Below are 13,030 nucleotides of genomic sequence, written 5' to 3' on the forward strand. Positions count from 1 at the left end.
TCCTTTCCCAGGCCGGCCTCCTCCATGTTCATGGAGACTGCTTCTGACACCTCCCCGACTTGGTACCTCACTCCTGAAAAGAACCGAGAGACCACACGGAGCCGCGAGGCTCCCACAGCTTTCACTCCTCTGTCCTGGTAGACACACCACGTGACCTCGCACACGTTGGAAAACCTTTCGGGGCCTAAGCTTTCTCATCTGTGACTAGAGATAATGACAATGCGAAATGTTGTTTCATTATTAGATAACTAGATGGTAATGTAGGTTAAGTGCTGAGTTCATTATAGGCACTCAATATGTGAAATCTTATCACATAGCATATATTTTATTTATATCGTAGCATAGCATAGCATATTGTAATATCATGATTGGACGTCTCCACTGGTGAGTCCAGAACAAGAAGAGACAGATGGGAAGTTCAACTGGCTAAAGGCTAGAAAAGCTTTCTTTCTGCTGTTTCATGTTCAAATCTACAAGGAATCGAATCTGAATATTTACTGAACAGTCCGCCATGTAGGTACAGAAATAGAAGACTCAGGGTCATCCCAGCTCACAGCAAGCTTATCACGTAGTTGAAAATAGAGGACACATGAAACGGTAAGGAAACAGGACCATAATAGGTAAGGGAATGGGGCCACAAGAGGTGCCCCATTGACACGCAGTGCCCGGAAAAGAGAGAGGTAGGAGTTGGATCTGCAGCAGCCGGAGGAAGGGCACGGGGGGGCAGGGGTAGGGGGCACATCTCATGCCATGAATGCCCCCAGGCTGCCGCTCCATGATCCGTGGCAGTGGCTTTGCCGGACTGCACCCGCGAATGCCCCGCCCTCTATTAGTGTGGTGTGTTCATGGCCATCATTGCATGGCGTCATCTGTACTCAGTTCTGCTTTCCCTGTGTGACGGCCACGTGGACAAAGAGGTCAGGGAGCAGGCTGTGCTCAGAGGTCAGGCTTCGGTGTCCTCCTAGTATAAAGAAGGACTTTATAGTGTACACATGTGACCTAAATGTGTCAGGCCTTACCAGCCTCTGGGTGATAATGAGGTCACATAAATACAAACGCCCCAAGGACAGTGACGCTCAGCCCCACACTGCTTATTTGGGACATCAGTCCTCTCACCCGAATCCTCCAGCCTCCCCAGCCACACCTGGGTGTCATCAGGTATCGGGAATATCACTCGCACCCCATGCGAAATATCTCCAGCCAAGCCAGGGGTCCAAGCCTCCTGCCACTTCTCAGGCCTCCGCTGTTCCCTGCTGATGCTTTCCTCAGTCCTCCGCGTCTGAAGTCCCCTCATCGTGGTCTGTGGCTGACAGGCAGGTGCAGAGAACAAAGAAGAGGGAGGCAGCAGCCACAGGTGCACTCGGCGCCACACGGCTCTGCCCCAAGCCCGGACTGTCTTCACTGTAACCCTTTAGCTTCCCTGTTCCATTTCCTGGAGCCAGGTCAGAGACTCAGGTCACACGACCTCTTCTACCTTTCTAATTTCCACCTCCTCTTGCCAGCCTCCTCCTCCAGCCCAAAACCCCAGACCTCAGTCAGATCAGCTCATGAAAACAGGCGACCACACAGTCTCTGATCTACTGTCTCTATAGCAGTGACCTGTTCGCTCCAAGCTAATACTGACTCTGGTGATGATAATAGCAGGAGTAAATGGTCATTAGACACTTTCATATATCATTTTACTTAACTCTCACTATCACCTGTAGAATGGATTTTATTTGTCCCATTTGGCAGATGAATGAGCCGAGGGTCAGACAGTTAAGTCGTGGGTTCAAGGCCACACTGCATGCAAAAGGTAGTTTCAAGGTTTTAAATCAGGCTCGCCTGACTCCAAAGATTTTAACCACTCTGCATTACTGCCTCTACCTCAACACACCTCTGCCAGAACAGTTGGGCATTACAGGTATTCCTGAACCAGTCACAGGGCCCTGGTTCTCCTCCTGGGAGCCATGGAAAGAAGGATTCCCAGCCCAGGCTTTGATGCCGTCCACCTCGGCCAGGTCACTCCTAGCCTCAGTTTCCTCATGTGAATAATGGAGTGTTGAGTTGGAGGTCTATCAGATCTTCTCTAGCCCTGACGTTTTTTTTTATTAAGGCTTTAGTTTTCTAGAGCAATTTTAGGTTCACAGGAAATTGAAGGGAAGGCACAGAGATTTCCTACATACCCTCGACCCCCCACACATGCACAGCCACCCCTATTGTCAGCATCCCCCACTGTATGTTGGTCCAATGGATGAACCTGTGTTGATGCATCATAATCACTCGCGTCCATAGTTTGCATTACAATGCATTCTTGGTGTTGTACATTCTGTGAGTTTAGACAAATATATAATGACATGGATCCACCGTTGTAGTGTCATACAGCGTAGTTTTACTGCCCTAAAAATCCTCTGTGTTCTCTTTTTTTAAAGCCTTCTCCCCACCCCCCCAGCAACCACTGACCTTTGAATTGTATCCATAGTTTTGCCTTTTCCAGAATGTCTTCTAGTTGGAATCATACAGTACATAGCATTTTTGCATTGGCTTCTTTTCCTTGGTGATATGTTTTCAAGGTTCCTCTGTGTCTTTTCATGGCTTGATAGCTCATTTCTTTTTAGTGCTGAACAACGATATTCCATTGTCTGGATGTGCCACAGTTTATTTATCCATTCTCCCACTAGTGGACATCTCAATTGCTCCCAAGTTTAGGCATTTACAAATAAAGCTCCTATAAACATCCATGTGAAGATTTTTGTGTGGACATAAGTTTTCAACTCCTTTGGGAAATACCAAGGGCCACAATTATTGGATCATATGGTAAGAGTATGTTTAGTTTTATAAGAAACCATCAAACTGTCTTCCACAGTGGCTGTCTGTTTTGAATTCCCACCAGCAAGGAGTGAGAATTCCTGTTACTCCACATCCACACCAGCATTTGGTGGGGTCAGTCAGTGTTCTGGATTTTGGCCATTCTATTAAGTGTGTAGTAATATCTCGTTATTTCAATTTGTAGCTCTCTGACGACATATGATGTAGAACATCTTTTCATATGCTTATTTACCATCTGTATATCTTCTTTAGTGAGGTATCTGTTCAGATCGTTTGCCTGTTTTGATTGGGTTCTTTGTTTTCTTATTGTTAAGTTTTAACAGTTCTTCGTATATTTTGGATAACAGTTCTTAATCAGATGTGCCTCTACAAGTCACATATTTTCTCCAGGCCTATGGCTTCTCATTCTCTTGACATTGTCTGTTGCAGAGTAGAAGTTTTTAATTTTAGTGACACTCTGCTTATCAATTGTTTCTTTCATTTGATAGTGCCTTTGTGTTGTATCTAAAAAGTTACCGCCATACCCAAGGTCATCTAGGATTTTTTCCTGTTTTTTCCTGTTATATCATCTAGGAATTTTATAGTGTGCATTTCACATTTGTGTCTGCAATCCATTTAGAGTGGATTGTTGAGAAGGGGATAAAGTCTGTATCTAGATTCATTGTTTGCATGTGGACATCCAGTTGTTTTAGCACCTTTTCTTGAAAAGACTATCTTTGCATTGTCTTTGCTCTTTGGTCAAAGATCACTTAACAGTATTTATGCAGGTCTATTTATGAGCTCTCTGTTCTGTTCCATTGATCTATTTGTCTCCTCTTTGGCCAATATCACACTGTTTTGATTACTGTAGCTTAAGAGTAAGTCTTAAAGTCAGTAGTGTCAGTCTTTCAACTTTGTTCTTCTCCTTAATTGTGTTGACTATTCTGAAACTTTCGCCTCTTCATATAAACTTCAGAATCAGTTTGTCAACATCCACAAAAGAATTTGCTGGGCAGCCCTAATTTTAAGGGCACACCTGTTGGGGAGTTTGTCCCAGTAGTCAGCGTCCAGAGCCCTAAGTCTACTAAGTTTGGGTGCCTCATCTCTGGACTTGGATAAAAGCTTTGGATTTTTAGAGATTTTTTTGTGTGTGTTTGCGCATTGTGCAGCTGGACCTAAGCCATGAAATGTAATCACAGTCATAATCGCAGTTTCCCATAGCGCCAAGAATGACATACCGGGGCTGGAATAGTAGTGCTTAGCTCTCACCATAACACTAACAGTCATTGTCCTCATCATAATCTTCATTATAAAATCATGTTGTCTTTATTGAGCAATAAGCGTAAAGCCCTGAGCTCAGTCCTATGTTTCACGTCGCCAGTCCTTCTGAGGCAAATGCACATATTGCCATCCACTGAAAAAGTAGGCACTGAGAGGCTAAGTAACTTGCTCAAGTTTCACACTGGGAGTAAGCAGGAAAGCTGGGACTCAAGCCCACTTTTAACCCCTGCACAGCACCCGTTCTCCCTGGCATTCCCCTTCCACCTCTGGGTGACACGACCATTCTGGGCCTGACCTTCACGCTTCCCGAAGGGCAGCTCAGGTAACCGCATCATCCTGCTTTGAGCAGGATGTCCCCAGACGACTAATCCTCCCGGTAAACTGACCGTCTCTACTCCAGTTCCTTGAAACCCAATGCTTGAGAAATGAAGCCTTAAGCATCCTCTCCTCCCCGCTTCCACCCCCTAGCTTTAACCTGCTTCCTCACAGCATCTGGTCGGTTACAAACCTCTCTTACTCTTTTATTTACCTCTTCATAAACCCTATCTCCGCTCAGCTGTTTAACACGGCACCACTTAATTTCTCCTGGAGGCGGAAGCTGACAGATGGCGTCTTTGTCCCAAGCCACACTGATTTGTCATATTTGTGAACAGCAGTGAACATTCCATGAAACGAAAATAGCAGTCCATTCCCAGGTGTGGACGCGCTGAGCAAGGAGATGATCAAGAGCATGTGGACACATCCACCTGCGGCCGTCGTTCCAAACAGGCTGGATTCACAAGGGAACGATGTCCTCAGGCGGCACCTAGCCAGCTTCCGGCCATGTCTGGGCATCACTCACTGCAGGAGCACTTTTCCACATCACCTGGATTCTGGATTTGGCCACTCGTCGTTCCCTTGGGCTGGATCCCCTAGGGCTGTGGGTCTTTACCTTTTCCACTCAGGCTCATGACGGTTGAGGAGACAAAGTGGACCCAGCGGACCAGGAAAACAGCACAACGTGGCCCAGTGCAAGAAGGAAATGTCCCTGATGTCGCTTTTTTTAACTCCTAAAGTTCCTATGAATTTTTGATTCTTATTCCATAACATGACTATATTTGAGTTAGTGTAAATATAATCATTTAAGTTATACACCAGCTAAATTACTAAAACATACCTTTTTTAAATGAACACCCCAAAATCATGTCGATCCCATAGCTTCAGCACCCTCAGACACACACGACAGGACGTGTGCCTGGAGGTATGTGCGCCCTGTCGGGGAAGCACAGCTCTGGATGTGGGCAACTCTGTCCTGGGGAGGGTAAGCCTACAACAGGGACTGAGAAGTGTCCTCACCACCACACGCCATCCTAAAGAAGAGAGAATTACATCTATAGGAAAGACAGAGGTGGCCATTACCAGCACAGCAGTGACCTCCCTGGGATCCAAGGAAAAGTAGAAGACAGAGACTGCCCTGACTTAAAGCTTCTTAAGTGGCTCTATCAACCTCATGATACCTGTCATCATGATGCGAATTGACAAGACAACACTCCAGCCCAATTCACGGAAGTGGCCTTTCATAAAGATGTATATACCATAAACTCATCTCCGTAACTCTCCATCTTCTGTCCCCTTAGTTACCCACATCCCATCTTAAGCAGCGAAGCCCTTTAGTAGAAGAGGGAAGAATGAGGTCTGACGTTCACGGGTGGAGACGCTTTGGCCTCACCCCTGATGTGCCCGCGTGTGCAGCTAGCATTTGCAGACCTTGACCAGTGTGCTGTGGACATCTTGGCAGTTGGGATATTGCTCAGAGTCAAAGATGCTCTCATTAAATCTGGTCTCAAATACCATTTGGAATGCTGAGATTATGGCAATAACTGATACCCCACCATCCCCAAAGGCACTATTCGATAGGACACAGATGTCAAAGAAGTAGGTTGAAAAGTAGATAGACAAGTTGAGTGATAATCTTTTGTTCCTTGGAGCAATTTTGCTGCAATATTTAAGGATTCTTTTTTTTTTTTTTAAGCAGCCAGTCACTCCTTTACCCTGCGAGATTTCCCATAGAAAGTATGATCCATTCCAGTTCCTTTAAGTGGCCTATACTCAGACAGTTAACAGGTGTTCCCAAGGGTGCTCTGAAGAAAAAGACTACTTTTTCTCTGAATCAGGGAGAGAGCATGAATGACTTGATAGTAACATTGACACTCCTGATGGAGTATCCACCCTAAATACATCAATAAACAGGAACATGTATTTCTGAAATGACACTGAGGAACAAATCTTGGGGGACCATCACTATTCTTCATGGAGAAAAAAAAAAAGTGATGTTGGGCAGAGAGGAAGCATAAAAGCAGCTGATGGAATGAAAAGTACTTAAATACCTGTGACATGCTTCTCCCTGAAAAGAAGAATTATTACTAAAAGGCTAGAGACGCGTTGCCCCCAGTCCTTAAAAGTGGTCTCAGTGGCCATTGGGATGACATTGCCCATGACTCGATTTAGCCAGAGCACTCCAGGACTGCAGGCACTTTCGCAGGAGTATATGGGTCTTTAGAATTGCAAGGCTGCTCTTTAATTCCGAGGACCCTGATCATTTTACAGATTCTAATCTGACTTCCCCTTGGCCTTCCAAAGGCAAGCACACTCTTTTCAAGGAACTGGGAGAGTCCTCTGCAAACGTCTTTTGCGGCAAAAAAAAAAAAAATGGGATCTGAGGAGGGCTTGCTTGGGGTTCTCCAGAGCAGCAGTACCCAACCTTTTTGGCACCAGGGACCGGTGCTCCTATAAGAATCTAATGCCTGATGATCAGAGGTGGAGCTGAGGCAGTGATGGTAGCGCTGGGGAGCGGCTGCAAATACAGATGAAGCTTAACTCGCTCACCTGCTGCTCACCTCCTGCTGTGTGGCCTGATTCCTAACAGGCCATGGACCAGTACCAGTCTGCAGCCTGGAGGGTTGGGGACCCTTGCTCTAGAGGGTCCTAAAGAAAGGAGGTAGATATCAACCCCCTCATCTTCCTCCGGGAAATCTGTAAAGTCAAAGGAGAAAGGAAAAGTTCCAGCCAAGCCTCTTTTTCTGGAAGAGTGAGCTTGTCATGCCCAGGGCAGCCCAGATTCCAGCAGAAACAGAAGCAATGACATGCCCATAGGTGCTCAGCATCAGCAGAGAAGACCAGTAAAAGCTACCTCTCCAGGCCTGGCTGGACTTGGAAGGCCCCTGCTGCCAGCTGGGCTCAATTAAAAAGACCCCATGCGGGATATTGGTTTGGTTCCACATCTTACATTTAAAGAAGGACATTTCTAAGCTCAACCTGAGGCAGAAGAGCCCACACATCTCCAGGAGAGATTTTGAAACTGTCACACAAGAAAAATTGAGGGCACCTGGAAAGTTAAATTTGACTTGGCATGTCCAAAAGTCTTCACAGAACACCCGAAGAGTGCCTTAAGTTATTGCGAAAATGGTAGAGGGTAGACTAGGTCCTGTTGACTGGGAGAGCAGAACTAGCTCAATATTTGGCTGAGCAGGAGGAGCTCCTCGAAATGCGACACACTGCCTGGGGTGGCGGCGTGTCCTTCTGCTGGCAGTGGAAAAATGGAGGAGGGAGGACAAGATCTAAGCAGTGGAAGCCGTGTGATTTGGTGTCAGGTTGGACCCAGGCTCAGGCCCCAGCTCTGTTTTGTAAGACCTCAGAAAATCTTTCCTGCACCCTCAATTCTTCATAATAATATCTGTGGGTTATTATACAAGTACACGAAGTATTAATTAACACTAGTGCTTGGCATGGTCACGATGCTAAATTTGCCAACGTCGTTGCCACTGTTATTGTCTGAGCTTGATAAATTGGATGGGAAGAGAAAGTACATAATTTCCTCAGATTTCTTCAGCCCCCTGATTCTGTCGTTACTGTGGGTTCCATCCTGTCAAAGTTCCTGGTGCCATCTTTCTAATTCTCTGGCAGCCCAGAGTTTTCTACTCTAGCCCCTCTCCAGGTCTCCCTAGATAGAGACCTATATCCCCGCCTCCCCTACTGCCACTCTTGCCCCATAATTAGAAACCATCTTTCCTCTCCCGCAGTCCCTCGCGGTAATCACTGGAAATGGTAGACTTTAAGAGCACGTGCTAATATAATTGCGTGGTCAATCACCTTCTCCTTTCAATTTTTCCTCCTGGTAGGAAGTGAGGACTGAGCACAGTACCCAGTCAGCAGCCAGCCGTCAATCAAAACTCTAAATAATTATAAGGGCAGATCTTTTACTGGTGGGATTCCATAGAGCATGCTTAGCTTGCTAGAGAGGTTATGGTGGTGGTCCTTCGGGGTCAGGTAAGGTGCAGAGCAGTCTCATGACAGGCTGACTGGAAGATGGCTGCAGGTAGGACCTTACCACACTCATGCGCCAACTTTCTGGAGACCCTTAGAACTCACTCTGACCCCTGTCTTTCTCCCACCCAAGAAAAGAGCAGAGCTACGTGCAGAGGCGCTGGAAGGATGTACGTGTGGGCGACTTCATCCAAGTGCGGTGCAACGAGGTCATCCCAGCAGACATCCTCCTCCTCTTTTCCTCGGACCCCAGCGGGATCTGCCACCTGGAGACCGCCAACCTGGATGGAGAGACAAACCTCAAGCAAAGGCGTGTGGTGAAGGGCTTCTCTCAACAGGTAGGGCTCTTCCCGAGGTTTTCAATGGTAAGGTTAAGGGGAGAAGCAAGCCAAGTCTACTGGAAAGTTGACCCTAATCGGGTGCATAGAAGGGAAAGCGGTGGCTGCCTCCTTTTCCCAAGCACTGGGGTGCATTTAATCTTCCTGGCAGCCATCCGATGTGCGCATTGTGCCCTTATCACAGACAAGGAAACGGAGGCTGACAGAGCTGGACTCAGAGCCCAGCCCTACCAATCATGAGCCCTGTCCCTTCGGCACGTCACCACCCTCTCACGCCTTCATTCCCTCATCTGGGGAATGGGCGCAAAAGCAGTACCTCTCCACAGGGTCATTCTGAAGTCTAAACGATACGCGCGTGAATGACTTAGCAGGAAGGTGCGCACACGGTGAGAGACGCGCCAGCGGTTGGCAGCAGGTCGCGCGGTGTTCATGCACAGTGGGTGTTGACTGATCGGCGCTGGGCGTGATATTGCAATCTTCAATTTAAATTCTCCCTGAAAGAGTTGATTTGCAGTCCGGAACCTTTCTATACCCATGGGAAAGAATGAAAGTCTATGACTTCTCTTCACCCTGCCGGTCTTCGGCTGGGGAGAAATTGAGTGAAGGTTACATGCTTCACTTCACAACGATTCTCGTGTGTTCTGTTATCTCGACTACGGTTACTCAAGAGGGGACCATTCGCCGTACTCCATTCTGCCTTTTAAAGCACGGGACGAACAGTCCTCATAAAACAGTTCTCCCTTTTCATATGGTCGATTCGGTCCTCAGGAGTCTGTTCTCCTCCTGACAGTGAGACTCGTAGCCATCCCGTAGTTTTGCTGTGAGATTTGAACGAGATAGGAGCGTAAAGGGCAGACAGGGTTGGTGCCCGGGAGACACACAGCTCACCGTCCTTTGCCGCTGCCTCGGCTGCAGCTGCCGCGCTGAGAACGGAACCCAGCGTGGCCGCGTCGCATCACTGTGTGGACATCACAGTGGCTCAGGCTTCCCCTCGGCCTCCAGGCTCCGTGTGAGCCAGTCACTGCACCCGGGGCGGGGCCGGTGTCTGAGTTTTCTCGCCTTCGCTCGTCCTTGCCCCTTTGACCAAATCACCCCAGTGTTCACAGAAAGGAAGGGCAGGATCCGGGGAGGTTCACAAAGCCACTCGACTCGCAATGACAGGCAGTTTCTGGGCCTTATGCCTGCCCTTTAGAGCAGAGGTTTTTGACCACACCTCATGCACAGCCCACACACATGTGTATGTGAGTGTGTGACTGCCGCCTCAGACTTACCACGTAACAGAGCACTTTCTCTTGAACACTATTTCATTTTTTTTTTTTTTTTTTTTTAGTTCTAGAGCGGCGGGACTTGTATTTGCTTACAAATCTCCCTTTAGCGCCCCTCCGCCCCCCACCTCCTCCTCATGATTCCGAGTCCTCTTTACTCTCTCTCGGGCATCTATTTCCATGTTATTGGGTTTCAACCAGTCACTTTCCATTTTGTCTTTGGCAACAGCTCCCAAGCTGTTTCTTGCCTGTTAATTAGTCAGATAGTTTGGGATTCGACTTGAGTGAAGAGCCAGATGAAGGGTCACTTACACCCAGGACTACCGACCAGCCAATTTCATAGCATCTCTCAAACTCTAACCCTGAATTCTCATGGGGTTCTTGGCATAATGACTTACCAAAAAAAAAAAAAAAAGTAAATTCATTTGCGAAAAAACGAAGATCTATGTGAGCTTGAATTTTTCCACAGTTTCTTTTGTTTCAATTTTTGATTCCCCCCACCTCACTTTGCTCACATGTTTTCCCATTTCTATATGATAGTAGGAATAATAATATTTTTCTTAAACCCTTACTAAGGGCTTTGCATGATTACCTCATTTATTCTCACGAAAGCTCAATGATATGGGTGCTCTTATTGTCCGCATTATACACATAAGGACACTGAGGCATGGAAGGTTAAGTAACTTGCCCGACGTCACTCAGCTAAGTATTGGAACCAGGATTCAAAGCCAGGTTCATCCAGAGTCTTGGGTCCTGAGGTTTTCGGTAGCTCATCTCCCGGCCCTTTGACTCTTACCTTGAGGTTACCCAGAGATGCTTATTTGAGAGTTCACATCTATCATTGTCAATATTCTTTGTACGTATAAGTAGCAAGTGGCAGGAGGAATAAAAGTAGGCTTAGCCAGCTCCCTGGGGAAGAAGAATTTGGCTGTTCTTTTCTACCTTGCTTCTCCCTTGTACCTTTAGTACAAAAAGATTTCTGAATGTGGATAGAATTCTCTCTGGCTGACTCTATCTATAGTATTTCTCAAATGCATTGAATGAAAACATTGATGAGAGTTGCAAGATAAACACATGTCTCAAGTTCAGGCAATAGGTGATAACTTTGCAAATGTTATGTACTGCAGGACTTCTCAGATACTTGATAATCCCCAAGAGGAGAGGGGCCAGGTACCAGCAGGTAGCATTTCTAAACATTTAACAACAGGAACCTTGTATTCCAAGGAACATACCCCAGTACCATGCAAAAGAGGTGAGATGACAGCTTAGGGATTTGCCCCCCGTAGTTTTTAAAATGTGCATGCCGCCTCCTTCTCGATCACCACCGCTAAATCACGGTTCAATATGGAGTAGGGGTCTGGGCATGCACATTTTTTTTTTAAATAATCTTGATACGAACCTACTACCACCTCCTTAAAAACCTGTACAGCAAAGGGAAGATGCCACCTCGAGCATTTCCAAACTACACTTACCGTAATGAGAACAAAACTGTCACCTCACATGGGCTTCTTACACGTGCGAGTGCTTGTGCACGCATTGTCTCTTTCAGTCCTTGCAAGCACCCCATGAGGTAAATATTACTATTCTCATTTAAAAGACGAAAATTCTGAGGTACGAAAAAGGCAAATGTTACCACTCGTCTCAGAGAAGATTCTAAAGAGGTTCAAATATGGTCTGTTTGGGAATTAATATCTTATAAGTATTAATGGCTTTTGTTGCCTTGTCTAAATCCCCATTGTCTGTGAGACCTTCACCTTGCCCAAAGGGTTTTACTAACCACAGAGATTTATGAAAACTCCCACCACACACACACACACCCAACATTCATTTTCACAATCTCATGAATGATGAAAGATATTCTTTCTTTTTTTTTTTTTTCTTTTAACATTTTTTTTTAATGCCTATAGCACCTGGTCTTCCTAGGTGGTCTCCTATTCAAGTACTAACTAGGCCCAACCCTGCTTAGCTTCCAAGATCAGACAGCGGGGCTTGTTCAGGGTGGCATGGCCGTAGACCATGGACCGTGGCTCCACTGGGGAATGAACCCAGGACCTTCTGCGTGTAAAGCAGACATGCTAACCGCTATACTGTGGAACCACAGAAAGATATTCTAATTCAAAGTCAATAAGACAAACTTTATCCCAGCTCTTGTAGACCAGCATTTCTCAAGGTGGAGTCTGCCAAACCCTTATCCCAAGAGAGAGTTCTTGAGAGATAAGGCCCTTGGTCAAATCCGATTGGGAGGCTTATGTGGCATGGATCCCTCTTGGCGTTCCAATGTGCATTAACATGCTAAGGTCTCTGAGAAGACTTGCAGTCTAGCGACTGGTTAAATCCTCGAACTCTCAGCTTTCAAAACTTATTTAAGCTCAGAGCCAGTTTTGGGGACAGTCATTTTTAGCATTCCTATGGCAATTTGGGGCAAATGTAAACCCGGATTGTGGAACCCATGATCACAACCAGGAAGACATGACAGAGGAGTTGACAATCCTCATGGCTTAGCAGTTCATTCTTCCCTTTGCTGCCTACACTCAGATGAAATTATAAAGATGACAGCTTCTCAAAAGTCTTCCCTGTTACAGGGCACATCGTTCTGAAGGTTGCCGGAGAGTTGGTTTCAAAATCCTTTTCTCAGAATTCAAATTGCACAAAGCCATTTTTTCCCCCTCATTTGGAACTTTTATTGTGATGGGCCATCTTAGAATTTACAAATTTATTGACTTGTTCCTGAAATAGTTATTCCCATATTTCATTATTGGGAAAAGAGCAGAAAGGGAAGGAATCCAACATTAGGATTATGCTAATGTACCCAGCAGGCAAGAGGACATCATTAGAGAATCGTAAGGTTTTCTCTTTGGTGACATTCTGATACCTGAAACCTCTTTTTTTAAAAAGGTTTTTAAGATAGGCAAACCCGAAAAATGAGTATGCACCATTCATTTTGGTGAATGGAGCATTTACCAAAGAGTCAGAAATAAATTCTCCTGATTAGTATTTCAGATCAAACACATTCCTAGTGTTAAAGAACAAAATTCAACTGAGTAAACTTGAAGATCT

General features: G+C 46.0%; 1 protein-coding gene across 2 annotated transcripts in view; it reads left to right on the top strand.

Annotated features, from left to right (window-relative positions):
• The window catches only part of ATP10B (ATPase phospholipid transporting 10B (putative)), a 234,197-nt gene that overhangs the window by 157,867 nt on the left and 63,300 nt on the right, over positions 1–13,030 (top strand). For both annotated transcript variants that reach the window (XM_036224184.1, XM_016167062.2), the window contains one exon: positions 8,504–8,708. In XM_036224184.1, the coding sequence (XP_036080077.1) occupies positions 8,504–8,708 (205 nt within the window). The remainder of the gene's footprint in view (positions 1–8,503; positions 8,709–13,030) is intronic.

This window comes from Rousettus aegyptiacus, unplaced genomic scaffold (assembly GCF_014176215.1).
Source record: "Rousettus aegyptiacus isolate mRouAeg1 unplaced genomic scaffold, mRouAeg1.p scaffold_m13_p_7, whole genome shotgun sequence".
NCBI lineage: Eukaryota > Metazoa > Chordata > Mammalia > Chiroptera > Pteropodidae > Rousettus > Rousettus aegyptiacus.